Source organism: Gymnogyps californianus, chromosome 20 (assembly GCF_018139145.2).
Source record: "Gymnogyps californianus isolate 813 chromosome 20, ASM1813914v2, whole genome shotgun sequence".
NCBI classification, from domain to species: Eukaryota; Metazoa; Chordata; class Aves; order Accipitriformes; family Cathartidae; genus Gymnogyps; species Gymnogyps californianus.
This window is the reverse complement of record NC_059490.1, coordinates 11,745,495-11,771,261: the sequence shown is the minus strand read 5'-3', so window position 1 is coordinate 11,771,261 and position 25,767 is coordinate 11,745,495. Positions and strand designations below refer to the sequence as shown.

The 25,767-nt window shown below is 44.5% G+C and overlaps 1 protein-coding gene across 1 annotated transcript in view; it reads right to left on the bottom strand.

Annotated features, from left to right (window-relative positions):
* Positions 1–21,738, bottom strand: part of KSR1 (kinase suppressor of ras 1) — a 76,312-nt gene extending 54,574 nt beyond the window's left edge. Inside the window, 1 exon segment of the mRNA XM_050908938.1 lies at positions 21,462–21,738. Within this exon segment, the coding sequence (XP_050764895.1) occupies positions 21,462–21,722 (261 nt within the window). The 5' untranslated portion in view covers positions 21,723–21,738.
* Between the last annotated feature and the right edge of the window lie 4,029 nt (positions 21,739–25,767).

Here is a 25,767-nt window from a genome sequence, read left to right as displayed (position 1 = left end):
AAGCAAGCTTCCTTATTTCAGATTTTAAGAGGAAAAAAGAAAAACTTTGGTATGTTCTGCCATGCAGTGGGGATCAGAGATTTTCAGTTTGCTCATCAGTTTTAGCGAACGCTTCCAGAGCGCTATGTACAATGCACTGAGGCACAGAATATAGGGATGAAAAAAATCTGTGCATGCATAACTGAGATTCAGCTGCCAAGGAGAAAGCGGGTCACCCACAGCTCAGCTCTAGAAAAGACTCCTAAAACAATTAAAAAATAAAATGGAGTCAATGGATTGTCTGAGTTTTCTTTATCTTTCCTCTAGGGCTGGGTATGTCATTAGTAAGTGGGAATCATACTGAGTTTGCCTCCCTGGTCAGCTCTTTCCTTCTCAGAAAACAAACGTAAATCCATGCAGCTTATCTTTCCAATTCCCTCTCTTCCTGCAGTCCCACGTGTCCTCAGGTTAGCCTTTCTGCTGTCTCAAGATCAGGAACATTACACTCTCAGGCAAACTTCTGTGAGGTGTAGTTGACTTACAAGTGGGAAGACACTGTAAGGGAACAGAGAGCCTAGCCCATGAGGTCCAAGACATGCCTCCCATCAGGCAAGTATCCTCAAACCAACTCTCATGCGACACGGTGAGTAAGCACATCTCACAATGAGGCTACAGTACAGTGAACACAGACATTCCAATTACGCCTGAGGTACCCTCAGCTGAAGAATCACTTCTCCAAAACACTCCGGATTTCCTAGCGTAGAAGTATTCACACTGCCAATGTATTCACTTAACTACTGTTTGCAGAAGGCTAAAGATTCGTGACATTTAACACAGTTTGAGAAATTTAATTCTAGGCAATTAGGAACAAAGGAGAACAGCATTCTGGATAGCCAATCACCCAAAAACACAGGAGGGACTTCCCTGCAGTGGATTACAGGTAGAAAATCCTCTCTGAAACCCCACGACCATCCCACTGAAGGACTTTTATTGTAATGAGAATGAAGGACTAGTTGAAGAAGTTTGGGTTTAATGTGAGATGTGGGGAAATGCTATGCAACAGAAGAATGGTGTTGCAGAAAGGCTTTATTTGTTGCCTTTTTCCTGATTTTGTTTTGAAGTTACTGAGGTGAGCTATGTGCATAAGCTTTACTGTTTTACTCTGCTATAAAACTGCTGTTCAGTTGCTGGGTTTCTTTGACTGTGTGTTGAATGAGGTTTTGTACTGGACTAGTTCTCCTTCCTTCCTACTCCCCCTGCTATTCTGCAGGGACATGAACAGAAAGAGTGAGGCAACAGGAAGAGCAGGAGTCGCCTCTGCAGAGACAAAGCAGGATGTGACCTCTGTTCCCTAAATAGGGCACAAATGGTCAGATCATGATATCCAAAGCTGGTGTCTCCCTACAATAAAGACTATAGCAAGGACTAAAGTGAAGCTGTTAATCTTGGGTTAGAAACTGTGAATTTAATGACATCAGTGGTGCTTTGCAGGAGGAACTTAATTATTAACTGCAAAGAACTTAAATTAGTGACTATTCTGATGGGCTCTTGCTAAACAAAGCTCAAACACTCTAGTACTTGATGGAGCCTCCACTCTCCTAAACTTCGATTTTACAAAGTATTGGTGCTGCTCCTACCTGAGAGCATCCAGCTCCTGCAGCCTTGGTGCTCTGCTTGCATAGGACAGAGTGTCTGGAAACCTGTGTGACCTGTTTGTCCAGCTCAGAGGCTACCCTTCGCCACTCAGGCTGTGCTGCCCTATTAAACTTTGCCTTTGAATTTAACAGCCTATGACACTGGTTTGTTTCCATGAGCTGCCTGACCCCTTGTTTCCCAGGGCAGCACACAGATTACTAGCTGGAACAAGGCAATGAGAGTGAATTACCATAAGGTTGTCTCATCTCCAAGTACAGATACTGAGCTGTACAAAGTGTCTTTTCAGCCTCAAATCTAAAAAACTGCTTTATTAGCATGCAGCAAAGTACAGTTGAGGGAGGCTTTACTGCTAGTACCCAAGCACACTTACCAACTCAGTGCTCCCATGCTGGCTATAGTTACAGTTGGATTACTGTTGTTGGGACTGTACAAACACCAAAGATGGTACCCCAGTGCTAGAAGTTCATACTCTGAGGGTAGTGATTCACCTAGTTCAGCCTCTTTAATCTCCACTCTAGGAGACCACGCCAAAAACTTCTGAACATGCCTGCCTTCAAAGCCAGGGCCTTGGGTGATCTCGTCTATGAAGGATTTCTAGTAGTATCCTAGATAATAAGAAAAAAAAAGCATTGCAGTTAAGATGACTAGCTCAGTTAGTGGTAGCTAGGATGACTGAACTCCAGAGTAGCTACACCCACATACCATAACAGGGTTGTGACGGCAGGTGTAATTGCTCAGGCTGTTAAAGTCAGAATAGCCACATCTGCTAGGGCCACTGAAGTCTGACTCCCAACCTAGCAAGGTAATTCTGCATACGTTTTATTCAGCTATGCCCTGGCTCAGGAGTTCAAACACATACTGAGGCAAAGCTAAGAACTGTACTCAATACATCTCTAGAGACTACGAGGGGAAGCTTCCACTGCTGTTGTAGAGCTTAGTCCTGCTTGTATGTATTTTCTACTGGAAGGACCTTAGTTTAGTATGGATGGCTGTTGAACCAGCTTCTTGCAGTGCTTCAACTCTAGCTTGCTTTTCCTGTTTAGCTGAAACACTTGTGTATGAAGCTAAGTAAAATTGACCTAGAGTTTGTTTATGCTTTCAAAGGGTATATGTTCTGTGCTGGAAATGAGTACCTCTAACCAGACTGACTCTGCACTACAATAATAACTGGAAATGAACTCTGGACCATCGGCTCCCAGCCACTCCGTGTTAGATCATGTTGCATAAATAATAGCCAAGTCTGGGGGAGGGGAACACTTTCAGTGACACGGAGCAACCTGCCTTCTGCTGCAAAGGCAAATACTCTTCTAGCAGCTGCACAAAGCTTCAGACCAGTGATGATACGTATGAAACCAACAAACACAGCAATGGGAGAAAGAGAGGAAAAAACTTTTGGGTTACACAGCAGCTGAAAGGAAAGGGACCAGGCTACAAAGCCAACTACTACATAGCTTCACTTGAGCTTGAACCTTGAGACTAGCAGATAACCTGTCAGAAGTGTGCTTCAGATATCTAATCCAGATAAGCAATGCTAAGGCTCCATTTGTCTCATAACCATGCCATCTGTAATAGACATTCCAATGTGAGAATTACAGTGCAATAAAAGTGCAGTTAAGTCCCTTCTTATCCGAACTTCCACATTGTCCTGCCTCCCAAATACTAAATAACATCGGACTACAAGCACTTTCTCTGAAATGTGTCTGCCATAGCTACTTGCGAAGAGAGGTTAGAAAAACTGTGGCTAGTAGAAATGCTGTCATGAATAGGTGGACTGCTTTCAGTTCCTTTCAACTGAGACTATAATGTGCTCAGCTTTCACTTATGAATATTAAAAAACTCCCTTCTTGTCTTTGGTCATTTTGGAGAATGAGGAAGGATAAAAGAGCATGGATTGAGTATAGACTGTCCTCCCTCTTATTGCAGGGGGCAAATTGTAGAGTACACAACTTCTCACCCCAATTGTTCATTCTGAGGAGCCTTTCAAGACATGCTGACACATCCAGTAGATCTACACAATAAGATTGTAAATTAGTCTTTTCCTTCACAAAAGGCTCATGACAAATGATGATCTCCAACGAGGTACAATGACCTGCTAAATTGTCTATTGGTCTCTTGGGGGGTTTCCAGGACCTCCCTGAACATCATCTCCTAGAGTCCTAAAGTCAAACATCTGCACTTATCCACTGAAAGAATGCATGGCTTGGGTAATGCCAAGTCACTTTCCTACACGGTATTCTTGATTCCTAACTATACTAATAGTTCATTATCACCTCAGAAAAAGGTTCAAGACCTTAAAAATGCAGAGAAAGACCTTAAGAGTAATTGGACTTTAAAGCATTCCTGTAATCATTTAAGCGGCAGAGATTTTAAAGCTAGGTGAACAAATGAAATCTCTATATAAACAGTGAATATTATTTAGGTCATGGGTAGCAGTAGTTGCATATTATGGGGGCATGGATGAAAGCATCATGCAAGAAATTTCTTGCCACATATATGGTTCAAAAGGAAGAAACACAAGTAAGAGTTGGTTCTGGATGCTATGAAGGGGCTGAATGAGCTGGAGCAGCAAAGCTGATATACAAAGAGAGGAACAAGGAAGAAGGCAATAGAGGAGGGTCAAGAGCAAGACACAGGCTTTGAAATGTGAAATAGCTCTGATGATATGCTATCATTGTCAAGGTATTATGCCAATTTACTGTGATATTGGCCCCATACGTGATGCGAGAAAAGTAAGTTAGAAGCCCTTGTCACATGGTCTTGTAATCTTGGTAACAGTTCTTTGTCCTTGTGCAGTGGTGTGGAGAAGTAGGAAGTTGCAACTTTTGATCCGGAAGCATCGGCCTTTTGAGAGCAGGATGCCTTTTGTGTAAATGATTAAAGTTTTTTGTAGCTTGGAGACCAGCAATGGCAGAAGAGCTGGAAACAGGACTCTGACAGTCATTATATTCCCCTTTAAGCCCAGTTTTAAATATTGTGCAAGATAACCACATCAAATTTTGGACTTGGTTGTGCAACTACAAAGTCTGGACAATTTCTGCATCAACTTTTATAGATCAGATGCACAGGGTAAGTCAACCCAGGATTTGTTTCTTTAACATGCGTATGGGAGAAATAAAATCAAGGTAAAGTCATTGGCCTGATGTCAGATATGGCCTTCCATAGTGTATCAAATATCCTTTCTCCATACACTGAGTTGAGATTTGTGCTTCAAAATGAAGGCATATTACTGTCCTCTGTTCTGGATCAGATCACAAAGCTTCAACTGAACTGTATTTCTCTATGTCAGCACTATGAATCTATCAAGTGAAGCAAGACACCACCAAGAACCTGCAGAACCATTATTTTAAATCCTAGACTGGAAGGAATTTGACAGAAGCAAGAAGACAGACAAACTCATCTTACAATTACAAAAGTACTTAGTAATTTTCCAATAATGAATGGAACCTGAGTTGCATCTACAGCCTGCACGCTAAGCGTTAAAAAACGCACCCAAGCTTATGCTCATTGTAAATACCAAATAAGCATAATAAATACCTGGAATAGAGTTTCCATAGGTGACAGTTCTGTCACACCAATTGTATATCTTCAAACTGCATTTTACTTCAGAGGCTATGTAAACAATAAATGGAAGACGGTTATTGCTGTAAACTTACAGGTATACTTGGGTGGAGGCAGGCTGGTATCCTCCCATGCTGGGGCTTTCTCACAAAGAAGGTGAGCTAGACTGGAAAAAAGTAATGTTGCTGAAACAAGCATCCAACAAGATGAAAGAAAAAGGGATATCTTATAGCTGCAAAATTTTCACCACCTTAAGGGACAGGTGAAATAAGGCAGAGAAAGAATCCTTCTGTATTCTAAAAATATCCACTTTCTCAGTTTATTACCCTTTGCTATTTGAGTGTTGTTTTTTACTACCTTGCCCATTCAAAAAACACTTACTTTACATCAGACCAAGTCTGAAGACAGTACAACACCACTTCTGTTTAAATAGCTGGAGCTTCAAGTGAGGGTCAAGGCCACACTGTTTAAGGTATTCAGCCTTGAAAGGCACCTATAAAAGAACTGAGCCAGCAGAGACTAGAGCTAAATTCAGCTCTTACCCTAGTTTTAAACTGCTTCAACTCCTTTGTTTTCAGCACAGTCACATTCAGTTTGTACTGCTGTAAAGGAAAGTGGGCTCACATAACCCAACATTCGTCTAATGTCAACAGGATAACCCCAAGGAACACAAGCGGGTTCTAAGTTAAAGCCAGCTGTACTCTTTGCTACAGATATGTCACTTAAGCGATACCTTTAGGAGACCGAGTGTTCCATCAATTGATATGGCTGTAAATAATTTACCAGCAACCCCATAACACTTGATTAAAACCTACTGAAAGAAGATCTAATTAAATTGTCTCTGAAAGAACAGATAATGATATGACAACTCCGTAAAGGGCAGATGGCGAGTAGAAGCTCATCAGAACACGAGAAAATAATTTAGAAGAAGGTACCTTTATCTGTATTGAGTTGTGGTGATCTCCACCTGTCTGATGCTGGCTGTTCTGGAGGTCATTCCTTCATTCTGCCTTTGGGCATCTGAAGTGACAGCAAGAGTACTGGCTGTCCTCATGAGTGGCATTTGGGGACCTGTAGAGCAAGTACCTAATCTCTTAGGCAACCGGGTTAGAAAGCGCTTACTGCATCTTTTAGTGATGAGCAGCAGACAGCAGGTAAAGTTAGGAACTGCATGAATCATAGAAGTGGCAGTCTTTTTCATAAAGGCTGTACAGAGGGCTGTTGGTAGCAATCAAGCCATTAATGAGTACCATACTTCGTGGCCAATACTATAAAACTTTGCAAGGCCATTAGTTTTAAAGCTGTGTATCTGCTGTACTGTGAAAGATGTGTCTTACGGATTAAATAATAGTCGGAAAATACATTATAGGAACATAATGACTACCTTGCCACAAATCATATGTGCTTTAAGATAAAGGAACACAGCTCACAGCAGATGTTCTCCATGTATTTCAACCTTTCAGGAAGAACTCTATTTCCTACCTCACACCTAAGAAGAGACCTGTACATAAACCTAACATCAGGGAGTTAGGTATAAATCTACAGTAGCCCCAAAGTTCAAATGCGTATCACCCAGTTCAAGGTTTTGCTTGGAAACTAAGAACTTACTGAAGAAAATACAGACTTTTGTACTCTGCAGAATGAAGTACAATTCATAAGAAGGGCATGAACCACATGCATGCTGCTTTAACACTACTGTCCACTTCCAGTAAGACAGACCCAAAAAATAAGGCATTTCTTTTCCATCAGCTGAAGGGCAGCCCAGGGTAGAATCAAGGCTCATCTCTTAAAGATGTACCTCTCTTCTCATTCTCATGTCTGAATGAGTTTCACTTCTTAGGTCTCTCAGCTGCCATTAAAGAGGACTGATGTTATAATCTTAATAAATACAGACTGTAGCATGTTACAGACTATTGCAGACTGCACTACTGGTATGTCACAATGCAGGCTCTAAACCCTATTCTGCAAATAGGTCAAACTGGGACAGCCAGGCAGCAGCAGACATGCTGTGGAGTTTCAGAAGAGACAAATACCCTGGCCTAGAAGTCATGCTTATTTCTGGCTGGGATAAATTAATACACACCTCCAGGTTGGGTCCCTGTCACTGGGCACAGTAAAACTGAGCTGGTTTTTTTGAGTAGCAGAACAAAGTTAGGGTAAACATAGGGATTGGACTGAGTGCAGAAAGTGGAGTGGAAACTGCTCCAATATAATCCTCAATACTTTTAAATAAGTTAGCAATGCAGACACCCAGAAGAATAGCTCTTGCCCATATAAGCCCACATTAGAGGATGCAATACCCAAAATAAATCATCCTTTCCTCATACAGAGGCTCATACCTCAGCCACAAATGCATATTTATAGCGCAATTTGCCAGCACCTGGAAACAGGTTTCTTTTGAGGATATATTGCTAACTACCTTCCCCATTCCCCAACAGCAAAGGCATAAACAAAAATAGAAATGAAAGCAACATTAAAAGATATTAAAATCAAAATTTGGCAGGTACCCAACCACACCATTTCTAGACAGATTTGGAAGGCAGCCCTTTAAGTGGACAATAGTCATTAAGGAAAGAGATTCTTCCAGTCGTTCACTTGGGAGTTAGCTGCTGCACATGCAACTGCAATGGCAGGGGCACTGCAATACCCAAATTACCAGAGACAAACAGGAAATGCTTCCAGCTTTGGGGTCAGACCCTTAGCTAAAGCAAATAGGTCCTATTTCACATGAATCTACATGAAATCCTTACATGAAAAGGATTTGAACCCTCTTGAGTGAAAGTGTGTGTTGCGTTACCAGTGTGATGGGTGAAGGAGGGGTGCTCTGACAGTATTAAGTGCCATTGTTCTCATTTCACAAAAAAAAGAAAATCTTCCTGTACCCCAGCAATTGCCCAAGTGACTTGGAAAGCTCATGAGAACTGAACCATCTCTTCTGAGCGGGGACACTAACCACTGGATCAACCTGCCTCTTTCTGCCCATCTCTCAGCCTCAGATTTTAAGCTGTGAAAGGTCTCCCCATTGTTTTGCAACCTCAGAAGGCGACAGACAACAGTAACTCTTCCACTAGTTGCAGAAATGAAGGTTCAGCCTAGTCTCTCAGCTCATCTATCCCCATTGGGGTAAGAGAATCCATTGCTCAGAGACAGGCTTTCAGCGTAATTAAACGTGATTCTGGTGCAGCTACACAAGATCAAAGCAAAGCTATGCCATGTTATCCACGCTGATCTCACAGAAGCTGCAATCTATTTGCAGTCAGTTACATTGGGATTGGGTACGTGCCAGTTTTTGTTAAGGGGGAAATTGTTAGACTCTCTCACACTTTGAAAATAAACACTGCGAAACCCAGCCCTCTCCTTGGTGGTTCTCACAACTGCTGCTGTGCAGGTTAACTTGTAAAGTACCTTTCCCATAATGCCTATCATTTAAGGACAGGAAGGTCATGCACTTTAGAAAGTCTTATCCTTAGACAACCATCTGCACAGCAGCATTGAAACCATACTACACTCTCCCATGAACAGAAGGCGCTTTCGACTACTTAATATGCCAATACTGCAAAAAGAGGTGGTACCAGGACTTCTTAGAGGAAAAACTCTCAAAATAATTTTTCCCAAAGAAATGAGCCTTTCTTACTGATAAATTTCAAAATCCTTCATCCATCAGGGTGGCTCTCCAATTCTCCCCATGTCCTCTGCCCCAAAGTTTGAGGCCAGATAAATCTCAGAGACACAGCTACTTGCATTAAGGGGCTGAAGGCTCACCATTTAGAAGAACTCTAAAGAATTCTAGCAATGTGGAGACTTGCAGTGCTTGCCAATACTGTTCCCACACCACTGAGGCTTTGTCAGGAAAGCTGACAAAAGACCATGCTGCTAACCCACCCCATAAAATACAGTGTGAATGTGGAGACTTTATTCTTTGCAGTATAAAGGAGCCATGCCTGGTATGGAAGAGACCTCACACCAGGCTCCTCTTGTCAGGAATACGGGAAGACAGAAAAGGCTGAGCCAGCCTATTTATGTAGAGGATCCATGAGGAGTGAAAGGGAGAGGCAGGGATCAGACCACGCGTTTCCCCTTCCCCCCTGAACCTCGGTTTTACAGCTGCAGGAAAGATCAAGCCAGAACTGTGCAAAATTGCTGAGTCAGGCTATCGCTGTGGGGCCTCAGAGAGGCTATCCACAAGGCTTAAGACAGAGGACAAAGCCTTGTGATAAGGCAGAAAGCTGAGCAGCTGGAAAGACCCTGCAGGCTAGAGACAGTCAAGGGGTATGATGCACCCACTGCAGGCACAAGCAGGATTCACCAGGCTGAAGGTACATACTGGAGCCCTGCCTAGGGAAGACTAAGAACCAGAAGCATTTTGCATTAAGAGAACTGGAAAGAGGATGAAGGTTAAGCTTAGTAGAAGAATTTAGCTAGTCCTGGCTAAGTTAACACAACGAAGAAGGCCAGAAATGAGCACGGGTGCTTCTGTGAGCTCCCCAGCAGCCTGCTCAGAGCTCTTCTGATGTACAGCAGTAGTCTCTAACAATGAGAAAGATGCCCCAAAACGTGCCTCAGGCAGTTAAGTCTCTGTTGCCACAGAGTTCACGCTCCCAAATCACCGGTACTTCCAGTCTATCTGGAAAGGGGTCTGCCTTTACCGCTGCAAGGAAGAGCCAGATTCTGGTAAGAACTTCAGCTGCCTTATTCAGATGTTAAACTCAGTGAGGTGAGGGGTTAAGAAAAACTGGCTTCTGGAGCTAGACAGGTAATGGGCATTTTACATCCCTTCTCTTCCCAAAGACCTGTACATCTGCAGTGTGTTAACGCTGAACTCTCTGGGCAAGAGCACCCGCAACAGTGTGTGGTCAGCATGTTTCAGAGCTCTTACCGCTCAATTCCTGCGGGACCGGGCATGCCGTCACAGAGACACCCGAGCCACCAGCACTGGTTGATGCTTCCTCTCCTCAGTCTTCCTCACCCCCTGTTCCAAACAGCTCCTAGTTGCTCCACTGCATCAGAGTTGACTACCACAGCAACGATCAAAGTAATTTCTGTATGTGGCTTTAAGAAGCAATATCTTGTAGTTGTCAGCTCTGCATTCTCTTCCCCGTGCTGCCACAAAAAACTGGGTGCCTTGAAGCCAGATGTTAAGTCCCTCAACTCACCCTTCTTGGCACAACAGTTCAAAAGGACACTGAAAAATCTGTTAGTAAAATGCTACAGGCAGAATCTGCCCCTTCATTAAGAAACACAAAGGCAGTTCGACTCGACTACAGGGAGGAGCTGCAAGGAGCACTCTAACACTACTGTGGACTTCAGCTAAGAGCAGTGCTGCATCACCACTGCATTGCTGCTGCCAAAGTACTCATTTCTCACTCAAACGAAGGGATAGAAGCTACTACCTTCAATTTGAAATCTTATGTTGCAAGGTGTCCATTAACTTCAAAGCGCTTCGCCTCAGACCACAAACTAGTTATTCTGGGCAACTGAGGCAATTTGAATAACACAGTAGAAAAAAATAAGGAAAGAACACATCAGTGGAACTGGAGCATGCCTTGGCAGTAGAATGATGTTGTAGATTTAGTTTCTGTAAGAATAAAAAACTAAATATTACTGTCACACTAGTAGAAGTATTCAGCTAGCTCTTGCTAAGTTAGCTACACCTCCAGTTATAGATTGGCAGATGATAACTGATAAGGCCCATTTAGTTAGATACGAGTAGGTAATTGCTGCTACAGAGGTGTGTTCAACATCATTATAAAAAAACATCTTCCCCAACAGCAGGATTGTATTTCCTACAAATGTGGTCTCAGCACAAATCCAGCCAGTGTTTCAGTGCAGTAGCTAAAGACCTGGGCTTATAGCAGCTCTTCTTTCTCCCCCCAAACCTTAGTTTCCACAGACTCCACTTAAGTCACTAGCCATGACTGCAAATGGCACAGGAATTTAGGGTGCACTGAGAGGTGTCCCACAGAAACTCTGCCTCATTGTACCCATACGAAATGCCACCAATACAACAGTGCTTACATCAGGCCTGTAGCAGTCACCCAGTGGTTCTACAAATACTACACTTGACCCACAAAGCAAGACCAAACCAGTTTTAATACACATAATATCCTGGCTTAATACAAATGGGTCTACAAGCCCTTTGATATCTGCTCTGGGGTTTCTCCCAGCTTAGTTGTGTGAGCAAACGTTAAGAGTCTTTGGTGTTTGTGCTCACCTTGGCTTACTTCAACACTATGACCTCCTTCCTCTTCCAGAGCACTTACAGACACCCTTGTGTTTCAAAGGAAAAAAGAGAGGAAAAAAAAAAGAAACCTTTCTTTTTCCAAAGGGAGCAGGTTGAAGGCCTATGCAAATCTCCCCAAGTGGATCAGTCTCCTGATAACAATACCTGTGTATTTTAGTCAGTTGTTTCCTTAAAACAAGGGAGAATAGACAAGAGCATAGCTTCCAGAATTCACTAAAATGAGGGGAAAAAAATACTGCATCTGATCTGCACTAAGAGAGTTTGATACTACTAGCTGGTGCTCGTCTGAGGCACTCAGAACTGTCTCTGTAGAAATTGTGGGAGAGTTAAAGTTAGAAGTCTTCATAAGAAGTGTTTCACTTTGTGGAAAGTTTCAGTTTTGGTCAGAAAGACAAAAGGCCCGTAAACTGAAATGTTTTGCTTGGCAGATGAAGAACAGTTTTTAAGAGGGAGACGTCTAAAAAAGTCAGGAAGCTTTAAACAACAAAATCTTACTACTTCTGCTTATTTCAGTGGAGCTATGCAACTGTATCCTAAAGCAGGATTTAGTCCTCTAGCTTACTCTCAAGGTAAAAAGAAGAAAACAGTGCTCTGGAAGATGAAAATTGTCACTAGAAAATTCTCTATGCTTTAAGGATGGGTAGGGAAACAGGTGTGGAGAGGTTCTCCTAGAGCACTATAGGCAGCCTGAGGGGCACTGAAACACATCCTCCAGTTACTGTACTTACTGACAGATCCATTCACCTCCCCTACCTAATATCTTTTAGTGGTGATGCCTGGTTGAAGTTCTCAATCTGTAAAACATATTATTTCTTCTTTTCAGTTTATTCACCATCATTAAGAACTAAAAATAAAACCTCACACTGGAATCTGCAAGCCTCAACAATAGCCCACACACACAGCAGCAATGAGAAGCTCAAGACTTCCTTTCTAAATTTAGATTGCTTCAAACAGAAGTGAAAGTTCTTTGATAAATCAACAAACCCATGTTTTAGAAGCACATAAGGAGAATAGAACTGGGCAGGAAAGTGCTTGCCTGCCCTGTTAAACTTACTTGCAAAAGGCTTCTGAAGATTTTCAGGGACCCAGACCTGGCTGCATTCTGAAAACTGTGGTCAATTATCTGTTTTGGCAGCATCAGATCAGACCAGATCAGAGCCTGGATCTGCTGCATCCCAGCAAGATTCCTCAGTGTCATGTTAATTACTGCTCTAAAGTGGATCTCACAGCTTCTACCATTAGCGCTCTTCCATTTAGGATAACTAATAATCGTCACATCAGAGGCACTCTGTAGCCCCTGATCAAAGCGTGATTCCTTATTCTGCTGATTAAGCGCCCCTTCCCCAAGATGCACACAGTACAAATTAGATTTTCTCTCTAGGCAGAAAAGGAATGACAGAGACCTGGCCTCTGTTCACCTTGGAATACATTCCTGAGAGAAGAAGAGACATCTATATTTTAACTTTAAAGCCAAATCTAAAAGTACCAAAAGCAAGATGGAGGCAGTGGATCCAATTCTGCCTGCAGAACCCTGAAAGCAGACAGGGAATGGCTAATGGGCATGAAGCAGCTTCATTGCAACTGTTCTCTGAGTTATACTAGCAAATATCCAGGGAGGTTCTGCAGAGGATATTTGTAATTCCATTTACACTGACATTAAAATAATAACTACTGTTCAACTATCTTCTGGACAGTCACTGCCCTAACTTAAGGCAAGCTAGCGTTTCCCAGTAGACACATGCAAACATGGCATAGGCTCAGTCAGAGTCTCAGCAGACTTGGAATTAGTCCTTTAAAACGTAGAGCATCAAGGTAGAGTCTCCCTACTGAAATTTAAAACTAGGACATCCTGGTCAATGGCTTGTTTTGCACTGTGATGGGCCAGGGTATGCTTTATCTCTAAGACAGATGCTCACAGAAAAAAATCCAAGGCAATGACAAGGAGTCACCAATCTTATTCTTTGACAGAGGATGCCATGGGCCTGCAACGGGGTTCAGCCCCAGCCCTCAACACTGTCCCTCCAACCACCTCCCCAAGGATAACCAGAAGAAACACATGAAACTCCTTGTTTTCTCCTTTTAGGAAAATCACTGCTAAAAAAACCCACAACAGGAAACTGTCTCTTTTTTTCCTCTCATTCATTAAAGCACAGAAAGTGTATTTGAGTCACAGCCATCTAAGCATACATTCTGCATGCACCATCTGTTACACCCCCATCCCCAAATCACTTTTGGCTGACCAAAAGTGTTGCTAGTCAAGCTACAAAATTCACAGCCCGTATTTAGTTGGGGAGAGTTCTATTGAAAAGCTGGCTGCTCTTACCTGCCATTGTAGCTTTACTTTGTAGGAAACAATTTTAGATATTTTGAATGATATCCTGAATAACACCTGAAAAGGCTCAAAGAGAGCCAAAGCAGGTAAATATTCTGCCTTTGAGTTCTGTTGTAGTCTTTTCCACACTAACACTAATATCTTTCTGCTATTATGTGCTTTGCCCACTATGCTGAACATCACAATCCCTCTGCTAGGCTAAACTTGCACACTTCTGTAGCCAGCTGCAAGCTATTTCCATCTAGTATCTCTCCCTGCCTCCACCTTTTTTTTTTTTTTTTTAAAAGAAAAAACACTCACTTCTTGGAAGCAAAAACACTAGCCAGCTCCTCATCTCCTGTGCACTTGCACAGCCACATTGATTTCAACAGCAATTTAAAGCATCATTGTATAGGTCATGTTGCTAGTTGAACAGTCTGGAGCTCAGGTGCATAAGTCCAATGAGATTTGCATCTTCCATCTACCTACAGCCCCAATAGCTCAGACTTAAGATACATGTGCTGCACTTAGAGGAAGATGAACAGAAGACATCTATTATCAGACTGGGCTGTGATACACACATGCCCAGAGAGATTAGGGCCTAAGCTAAGGTTTGAGTTTCCACCTCAGAAATGCTCCATGGTTCAGTTTAAGCAGCTCGTGCAAAAAGCAAGTTTACAACGTAGACAGTGAGCTCAGCCACAGAACCAGCGACCGTCAACTAGCACAGGTTCAACTGAACACTACAGCTGCACCAATGACTACATGTTCCTTGGAGTGTGTACAGTGGGAGTACAGCTGGGCTGGGACATGCCTCTGGGATCTGTAGGTGGCATAGGAACTCTGTGCAGCTCCGGCTTAAGGCAAAAGAGATATCTGACCACCTGTATACTTTGGTGGTTCTCAGTTGTCCTCCCACCTTATCAGCAATACAGAGTTTCTCTAGTTTAACTTGGCACTGATCCTGTCCTAGATTCTGGGGGCATGGACTACAACCCACCACCTGCCCTCACCCAAGCTATGCCAATATGGAATAGCTGCAGTCAAAGCCAAGCCAGATTGCCAAACTGTTTCTTAATCATGTCGAGCTAGTCTTTGACTAGGTTCAGGCTCCCACCAAGAAGCAGGAGTGCCAACGACACTTCTATGCACAACTGCTCACAAGTTATGTCTTGGAAGAACTACCCATTTCTTTTGGAGCAGGTGTGTTTCCAGATTCTAAGAGCCTCTGCTCCCCCGATTTGCTAGCCGTGGCAACACTGCGCTGCTGGTAGGGTCAACTGTGTGGGATTACTCCACGGGAGTGAGAAATGAGCAGGGAGGGAAGTCTCTAAGAGATGTCTGAGTCAGTATCTCTGGGTGGTGTAATCTATACAGCATTCTGTGCCTTTCACCACAGCAGTAATCTAGCCAATACATTCTCCAGCCCCCAAAACAGTGAGAGATATTCAGGCTTGCTTTCATTACAATTTTCCTTTTAGTAAAAAGAAAAAAAAATTCCCTATTGGCTGAAAATAAGGATAAGAAATCTTAGCCTTAAAGGAAAGGTGAGGTTTATCCCTCAATCTGAAAGATTACATGGTCTATGCTGGAAATATCATTTTAAGCATAACTATTCCCTAAATAATTTGGTGTGTTACACGACTTCTTTTGTTAAGTGTTCCTGTTTATAAACAAAAACAGGTGATAAATTTGGGTACCACCATGCTGACTCATAGCTGTAAATTTGTCACTAGTATGCAGCTGTAACACTAATCAGGGTTTTCCTTGTGTAAAATGCAGTTAATAGCTAGCATTTGAACTTGAGTAGCAGACCAAGTTCTGCTCAGGTGGTATCTGTGCAAGCTTGGTTACATATATGAGTTTAGCTAGATACAGCTGAGGTTCAAGTTCGGCTACTTCACTGATTAGATCAATTCTGCACATGCAATAAACATCAGAAGTCGTATGCGGAGACTGAGGCTTGTCTGGCACAACACACTGTGGGTTCCTGTTAGTGTGTGTAGGCACGTACGTACTCCAGGCTCTGCTGAACTTCTTTACTGGAATTCAGTTGCTGAAAAGGGTCTCCAAGCTGACTCTGCATGAAGATGAGTAGGAATAATTCTGTTTTAATATAATCCAGTGACCACACAAGCAGTCTTAGACAGACAGAGGCAGCACAAAGCCTTACTCTTGAAGCTTCCTTTCTTGCTTCCCAATCAGTGCATCGTATAATCCAACCCAAGGTGAGAAGTACATACAGACCTTGACAGAAAAGTGAAGAGTCCCTTGTCATATCTTCCTCTTGATGATAACCTTGTCATCAGAACTTGTCCTGGAAACTCCAGGTAAGTTAAAACACTGCTGCTGACTTTTTGTGTCAATATTTATACAAAATCAATGGTAGGAGATGAGCTAAATTCCATTACGATGTGCAAATTCTGATCATATACAGAGACACATTGTAACAAAGAAAAGATGTCATCTACAGACTTGATAATAATATATGGTTCTCCTTCCTTCCAAGTCAAACAGAATCTCTGTTGAAGCCTATCTTATACAAACAAGCGCACAAATTTAAGAAGAGAGTCCTACAAAAAAGAAGACACCTTTAAGAAAAACAAGTGTATTGCATGTATGCAAAAAGTAAGATGAAGTAAGAGACTTTCTTGTTCTCTTACATAAGACCTGCTGGAAAAGGAAGTCTTTTCAGCTGAACAAGGCTCATAAACATGTGGCTACAGGTTGCAGTTTGGTCTGAAAAATTCACTACTCCCACTACTTCCAATTTACAAACACACAGTCTTCCTTTCCTTATGCATACCACATGCCCAACTTCCAGTCTGCAAGTTTGGACGATTACAATTCCTCATCCTCTCCTCTCAAGTCTCCCCTCATTTTCAAAGCATTTGTTTCTGCTTAGAGATTGGTTGGTAAGAGATAAGCCTTTTCTAGCCAAATGAATCGAGATGATAATGCCAAAGCAAGTTCAAACATATATAATCCATAGGTATCATTCAGCCAATATGAGAGACTGATTTGTGGAGTAGTAGACTTACTTATTTGTGACACAGCACAGCTGGAGTCAGGCTTTCTGATCTGATGTTACATTTTGTGGAGGTGCTGAACAGAAGACATTCCTGAGGAAAAAGTCAAAGTGATCTTTGCACATGGGGCCACGAGTGTCTCTATCACAGACATGGTCCAGCCAAAGAGCAATGAGGACGGTTTTTCTTAAAGAGCAGGCAGATCTTAGAAATGCGTGCTACCACCCCACCCTGACGCTCCCACCATAACCAGTTTGGAGGCAGCTTCCATGCCAGAAACACTGCAGTTAGCTCTTATGATGTAAGAACCCAGGTAGAAAGAAAACACATCTGCAATCTAAATATACTCTAGGTCTCAGTTCAGCCTGGTCCTGCCTCATCTTTGCTGCAGTTAAAAAAGTGGCGGGGGGGGGGGGGGGGGGGGGGGGCGGCGCAGGGAGAAGGTGTCCAACTTAGTCTGGTAATTCCCGCAGTTTACCGAACCCGCTATGCTGTTTACAGCAGAAGAGATTGAGAAACCATAGGAACCTTCCCTGCAGCCAGCCCATAGGACTGTATTCTCCTTCTCCCCTCCAACAGACTGGCTTCAGCTGCAGTGTTAGAAGTTTCACATGCTTCACCAAGTCTAGTTCCATTATCAGCTTCCTAGCCAAAGAAATGAATCCAGAAAGATACTGCTTTTCCAAAGAAATACGGCCAAAAATAATATGCTTCTAACTTTGCAAAACCAATTTAAGAGTCATGCAAGGGATTAGCGTAGGGACAGAGTTAAAGACTGACAGAGTTGTTTCTTTCCAAGGATGCTTGGAGCAACATTGGACGCTCACCACATGGCAAGACATTTTTTGCTCTCTTGCGTAGGGTTAAAATTACCATTATTTTCCATTTCAGCTTTGTAGTCGAGAAGTGAGTAAACCTGCTAGGACAGAACTGAAAGCAAGCCATATACCAAAGCGTTGGGTAAAGAGAAAAACAGTCAAGCACTTTTTCAGCAGAACATATAAAACTTTTAAAAAATGCAAGACCTTGTGGCATCAGAGAACCTACTCTGCTAATAACCAAACTAACACAATCTACTTTCCACTACAGGGAAACTCCCTGCCCTTCTAAGAAATGGCCTTCCTACATGTGAAACAGGGTCAGTTCATGTAACACGTTTATACTCAACACATTATTTGCAAGCAATTCCCATAGCCCTTTCTTTCCCCCCCTTCTTTCTGTATTACAGAAAGGTCTCCCTGCACTCATTTGAGCTACCATGAGTGCTTATCTTTACCTGTCAAGGTCCCAGTTTGAAATCCTTATCTATCATGTGCTTTATTTTGAGACGACCTTATACACAAGAGGAATGAGGAAGGACTGAAAGCATTTCAGTAAATTGGGAGGGACATAAGCATGCACTCAATACAGGTTGATGTTCTTGACTTTGAAACACACACACGTTATGAATCACGTGGTATACATGACAGCTATCTAAGCTGTGAACAGGCACAGAGGGCAGTGCTGCCAAAAGGACCAAACTAGTATGTCTAGTGTAAAAAATAAAATAACACAAACATTTAGATGAATTTGCATTGGTGTTTTAGGCTATTGATTCCATTCACATTACAACTACTTTCAGAACTTTACTTCAGGGCTGTGCTAACCTTGGGATTAGAAATGGCAATGAGCACGCACTGCCGTCTGACCTGCGCTGGTATAGAGTTTAGACAGCCACGTCTACCTGACAGCTTTCACCCCATGCATGGGTGGTCTGAATGCCTGTAGTTCACTGATACAGAAGATTGTGTTCAAGGAGATATCCCTTCACCTGTTAAGTTCACAGTTTTGACACCAAAACTAGACATTACAGAACTTTCAGAGGTGTATGAGCTATACACAAATTGTATTATGGAAGCTTTCCTGCCTTTTCGTCCCTTTGAATAAAAACAAAAAGTGAAATCAATAAACTGAGTTTTGACTTAGTATATTGGACTGTCTGCAAATCACACACGTGCAGCCTCGCATTTGGCCTCAGGAGCTACTTCTTCAACTTCCAGAGTCAAGTCCCCTCCCTTCCCAAACTAGTACTTCCTGCTTCCAGTTTGCTGCTTTTATCTATCTCATGTTTTATCATTTCCTTGTGGCTTTGCTACACAGTTTACCAGTTATACTGATGCAGCTAAGTTTTCATAATTTTCATAACTTTTTCATAACTAAGTTTTCATAACTTTTTCCATGAAAAAGTTTCTGCACAAGAACAGAAGACACGCGTAGATTCAAATCCAGAGTACAGATGAGGCTTGCAGGCCCAGCAACCATACCACTAGTAGCCACTAATCACGATCCACAGAGCCATCTGGCGACTCGTCAAGGCCACCCAGAGAACCACAGCAGGCACTAGAGATCTCCGAGCTCCTAGCTTCTGGTTAAACTACTGACTGTTGAGGAGTTGCCTACAGTCTGCGCAGAGCTGCGCACCACAGTCAAACCATCAGTAACACCGGCTCTCTGCAATATCGGAGCACCTGTCTCTACTGATGCGATCTGATAGGCAAATGCGGATGACCACACATGCAGTTCTGACATGTTAACCAAGGCGCAAGAATTACACCGCATAATGCCACAGGCAGGCCACCTGGTACTCGAGACAACGCTGCAGCCCACCACCCTCCGGTGCACCGTGGGAAATTACAACTTAGGGCAGTAAACACAGACCCTCAGCTCCTACAGTCTGGTTCTCTGCTCTGTGTCTGTAGACAAACCCACTGCAGACTGGCGCAGAGAGTTAAGCACAAGACTCGGGCTATGCTTGACAACGTGTATTTTGGTACAGGCAACTGAACAGAGCAAAGGGCACGCAGTCTATATCCATGCCCATAGCTTCACGAGTTGGCAGAGATCCAGTACTTGGTTGAATTCCCAAAGAAATCATATACTGGACCGTGCAAAGAGAATTTTTTCAGCTAAGATTTTTTCTGATCATAAATTTTATGATCATCAGTGAATGCGGCACCCATTTGTTTAAGCAGATAAATGTTGAAAAGGAATGCATGCACACACTCAACAACTATCACTAGAAACAGCTTTTGTTGCTTTAAGAAGAACCTGAAGATGACAGCAGGCCTTTATCCTTTGTGAATAAAGGTTTCCTTTTAGAACAGGTCTACCAGCAAAATACTGATGATCATTTTCCGAAATGATGCTGATTGACATTGTTTGAGCATTAAAAAGGCCATCAGTAGGGTTGCCACAAGCCTACACAAATATTGTTTTAGAAAGAATAGCCTTTTGCATGGTATTTGGAGGTGGCAGGAGGAAAAAAAAGAGTGCTACAAATTTGAAAAAAAAACCAAAACACCCCACAAAACAAACCAAACAAACAAAACCACAAAAAAGGCAGAGGAAGAAAAAAGGAAGAACGATAGATTTCCAAGAGGTTGTGCCAAAAGCTACCTACCACCTATTGTTTCACAATTTTTTTCCCAACCTTCATTTCTCATGTGATGGATTTTGCAGCGTATGTTTGTTACAGTTACACCGTTGTCATGATCTTTCTTCCTAAAGGCCCAATGCTCTAGTTCCACGGCCTCCAGTATCAGACTAGAGAAAAGGACCATTAGCCTTTACGTGAAACTTCTATCAAAGAAGGGGGCGGTGGGGGATTGTTTACTCTGCTTAGAGCAACACTACCTCCACACAAGGTAAAAGGATATGTTCTTTAAGTATCTAAATGTCAAACAAACTAAGCAAAAATAAATCTACATTCCCTTTCTAAATACTTATGCAGACTCATGTACAGATTCAGCCCTTCTTTGAAAGCATCACAACAGCACATGTTTTGTGCTTAAAGAGTTCCATATAATCTTTCTAAACAGCAAAACATCTCTCCAACCCGGACCATGATGCTGTTTGTCAGCCACACCAACAGAGTGAAAAGGAGGATCAGATTAGATCAGTGAAACTGAGCCAGGGATAGAGAGACAGGCCTGGAGTAGAGGGCAGGAACCATCAGAAGCAAACACCAAAGACCTGAGGGAAAGCGTGAGTCTATCCAGCTTCCCAGGACAGGCGATGTGGAGACCCACCTTCTGCTAGGGAGCCTCAGGTCACCTCTGGTCCCCACCTCACATGCCATCTACCTTCACAGTGACATGGGAGCCCAGCTACAGGCCCCAGGGCCGCGCAGCGGGGCGGCGGAGCACGACCACACGCAGCTCCCGCTCCCTGCCAACCCATCTGACAGCCCGGGGCACCCCACGCCCGCCCCACGACGCAGCACCCACGGGCCTGCCCAGCGGTTCCCCCGCACCTGTCCTCCCCACCCTCACCTCTCCTTTAGCCCCACGCTCCGCGGGACGCCTTTCTAGCGGCGGGAGCGCTGGGTGGGGGGGGCCCTGCCACGGCCAGCCTGGCCCCACAGCCCGGCCGGGGAGGGGACCGACCCCCTACTGACAGGGCTGCAGCGGGGCTAGGGGGGTCCTTCCCTCCTTCCCTTCCACGTACACCCCCCTCTACCCGGGGGAGAAGGGAGGGAGGGGGATGCCTCACGGCCCAGGCACCGGTGAGGGCGCGCGGCCCCCGGTGCTGAGGGGAAAGGGCGCCGGGGGAGGGGGCAGGCCTCGGCCCCCAGCTGTGAGGAACAGGCACCCCCGGGGGCGGTAGCGGGGCTCCCCTCCGGCCCCACCGCGGCTGCCGAGCCCCATACCTCCAGGGTGCGGATCTCCTGCTGGGTGAGGTCGTTGGACGCGGCGCACTTCGTGCGGAGCCCGCGCAGGTTGGAGAGCGAGATGTCGATGAGGTCCTGCAGCAGCCCGCACTGCTGCAGCGTGCTCCGCACGGCCGGCAAGCCCCGCGCTGCCGCGCCCGCCCGGGGCCCCGCGCCGCCGCCGCCGGCCGCCGCCTCGCCACCGCTCCGCTCCTTCCTCTCCAGCATGCCGGCGGCTCGCAGGGCAGCCGCTCTATCCATTCCTCGGCATCAGGGAGGCCGGGGAGGAGAGGCGGCGGCGGCGGCGGAGGGGGGGGAAGCAGCAGGGAGGGAGGGCGGGCAACCGGCGGTTCGCCCCGCCCCGCCTCTCCTCTCCGGGCAGTTACCGCGCATTAACATGCACGCCGGCGAGGCACCGCGGGCGCGGCCGGCCCGCGCAGGCGGCGGCCGCTCCGCCCCGCCGCCTCAGCCTCTCAGCGCCCGCCTCAGCGCCTCCCTCCGCCCGCCTCAGCGCCTCCCTCCGCCCGCCTCAGCGCCCGCCGCAGCCCCTCCCTCCGCTCTCCTCAGCCCCTCAGCGCCCGCCTCCAGCATCCCCACCGCCGCCTCAGCGCCTCCCTCCGCCCGCCTCAGCGCTCTCCCTCCGCCCGCCTCAGGCTCTCACCGCCCTCTCAGCCCGCCTCAGCCTTCCCGCAGGTATGTCGGGACGTGTAGCTCGCCCTAGAGGAGCCCCCGGCGCCGGTCCACTGAAGGAAAAAGGGTCAGGGGCAGTGCTGGGCCTGGCCAGCCCGCCCGGAGGTGTGAGGGCCCGGCTGGCGGGTGCAGCCTCTCGCTGTGGGCGAGGGGTCCAGCCAAGCCCCTCGCGCCTCTTGGCGCTGGAAGGAGCGCTGTGCACAACATGACGAGACGAGCCCGTCTGTGTGTCTGCAGACACTAAATGCCATGAGGACCTGAAGGTCCGGAGGTTAAAAACGGCATCAAAATGGCGTTGCGTGTGTTCAGCACCATCCCACAGAAGCCCCTTGTGCGTTTCCAGATGGGGTGGTCTGCTGCGGCCGTGGCACAGACAGAGCTGTTGGGGCTGGTGTCTGTGTTGTGGCGTGAGCAGTTGTGGAGATCACTGACGCTGGTGACGTTGGTGCCATTACACCAGCACAAACCAAGTGCTAGCTATAAACAAGTCACTTCCTAAGGCCATAGAGAGTTTTCCTAAAATAGCCTTTCCCAATTGTTCTATAAATCCATCGGGTACGTATTTTATTTGACATAAAGGTTTACTTAGTAAAGAACAAGTGCAGGTCTAGTACATGAAGTGGGCATTATTATAAACATCTTTTAGTGAAGATAAACACTGGAGTGCAATAGTCGTGTGGGTTCATTCATATCATGAGTAGGAGGGAACTTTATTATGGCCTCATGGAACCACTGTGGTTTCAGCTTTCACAATGGAAACGCTAGAAAAATGCTACAGGTAACTGCATTACAGGTGCATTTGGTTGCATATCCTAACTGTCTGATGGACTCGCACAGAACTGAGATGTCAGTGCAGGAACCACGCATCTCCTAATTATTAGAAGAATTAGGACTGTTCATCTGACGTGAGGGATCCAGAAAGGCAATTTGGTTGCATCTTGCTGACAGAATAAGGTAGCCTCCTTAATTGGGACTAGATTGACACCAGGTTTTAAAAGCTAAAATGACATCTGAGCCACAAGTGGCAATACAGAAGAGAGTTTTATGCAAAAAAAAAAAGGGGAAACAATACGAATATAGGACATGAGGCAGTGGAGCAGGGCAAATCAGCTGACACTGAGCTGTTTTTCTCATGGTTAGATGGATACTGGTATCCACATTAGTTTGTGTGCATTTGCATCAAGTAGTGTGGCATATGCTGTTTAGTAATTTTCTTAAGAATGTGGGTCAGGTTAAGTATTTGATTTCATTGTCATTATTCACATGCTGTAAATTTCATACGCACTAAGGGCTTTGCTGGATTAGGGTTTAATTAGTTTGCCATCTGATGAGTCCTGTGGTTTTGGGAAAGTAACTTACTTTGCTTATTACCTCCATATTTCTGACCTTGTGAAAAAGTCTTTATCTACCCCATCTCCTCTTAGGAGCACTGGAAGTTCAGCACTGGAAATTTTAGTTTGTACAACTCTGACAGACTAAAATCCTCAAATACAGGTGACCGTGGAACTGGGAAATATTATTAACAGGGATATTATTCTTGTAGACATTCTCTGTATACCCACCTGAGAACATCCATTTGCTGATAGACAAGAAACTGAGTATATTGCATAAGAAAGCAAACTAGGAAAATTGTGGGCTGTGCATCACAAGATACTTGGCATTCTCTGCAAGTGTTTGTGTACCGCATTGGGAGTGCCGGCCTCATTAACTGGCTACCATAAGTGGGCAGCATTCCAGTCCCAGCATACAAGACTGCCCTCCGGGCCTGCGTGGAAAAATGTGCTGACTAAACACTCTATACGCTCCACGCATTCATGTCCCTGCTCAGCATTGCTCACTGGCTCGCATGTTCTTGAGGCTGTCACATTCACAGGAGAAATGGGGATTCTCTGAGTGCTCTTCTGTGGAAGCACATTACACGCAAGTGAGCTGCTCTGATTCTAGCTAGCTGCTTTGACTCCAGTAGCAAGGCTGAAAGAAGAGGCAGAGCTGCACACACACACAGGGGAACCATTGTCTTATGCCAAGATGAACCCAGAGCTGCGTTAGCACAGGACTGCAACCTTGGGTGTCCCACAGAGTTGCAGCCTGCGTCATCCAGGGTGACCACTGAACAGATGTGATGCTGAGATACCAGGAGCAGACATTTGTAAACATGGGGGTGGGGAGGGAGTGTAATTTTTGTGATTTCATGGATGAGGCCAGCAGGATTTCACAGGGAGTGTATCCCTTTTTCCAGACCCACAAAACCAGCTGTGACAGAGCATCCCCATATACTGTTCTTATGATGGGACACAGATTCTATTCAACTGTCACACACATCTATGTTAGGGTCTTTATTTAATTCCTTAAACACACTGTGTTTCATATGAGGTCTGCATTGAGAATGTGTGTTGGAGAATGCAGCTCAGAATGGGGGAAAAAAAATGATTCCAACTTCATTAGCATTTGTGCCTAGTGAGCAGTATTTCCCAGCATCTTGCATCTTGTACAGACAATTTAAAATTCTACCATGTTGATCCTGTTGTGATTTTTTCATGGTCTTTGCCTTGAAAACAAAGATACAGAAAGAAATGGAAGGAAAGCATGTCAATTGGCAATTAAATTCAGGTTGCTGTTTCACCACAAACTTTGTGTGTAATCTTGATAATTTAAGTTGTCTGGAATCACAGCTCTCTGTCTGTGAATAGGGGGATAAAAGAAAAGGGGGATAAAAACACTGCTTTATCAGAAGTTTTGAAAAGAGCAATACTGTGGCTGGGCAATGCTAGAAGGACAACGTGAGCACACCGAATGACCTGTTTTGCCCAGAGATTCAGGGAAGTAACATTTTTCATGCCGTGCATTATACATTTATTGATGCACTTGTTAGAACTTTTTCTGGAATGTACAGTGGATGTGTGGTAGACATAAGAACTGCATTCTGTAGAGGAAAACAAGCACTTTTTTCTTGAATCAGGGAACCACAAACACATTGTGTACTTCATTCCTATGTGAAGTGTACAGTGGCCTTTTTTGCATATCAAAAAACAACAATAGTTTTGAAAACAACCATAAAATGTGGAATGCCTAAACTGGATCAGAGAAGACTGTTCAGTCCTTGGTTAAGCAACTGACGTAAGAACTGAAAGGATTTCTCTTCCCCACTGCCCCCCATATCTCTTGCCCACACAGACCGAGTTCTCTGGAACAAGAATTTTCCTTTGCTAACTACCACAACAAAGTCCTAACCTTGCTAATCGCCTCTAGGAAGTCCTGCCCTATAGACAATATCAAGGGTCTTCAACTCAGTAACATAAGCTCACTGGAAAAAAGCAAAGACCTTTTTCTTTTTTTCCTGAAGAAAGAAAAGCACTGATGCATTTCACATGCTGCTTTTATGAAAAGCTTCTATTACCTTTTTAGCTAGCTTGCCCCAATTTCATTCAGCTATCACAACACTGAATTTAGATGATGAGACTGAATTACTCTATTTGATGTGTTTAACACATAATAGAAACCTGTTTTAAGAAAATGCAGTGTTGGGATTTGAAGAGCTGAAATGTTAGGTGTTTTAGATAAAAGAGGCCTTTATTATCGATGATTTTCCCCTCAAAGGCTTCCTCCTACACAGACA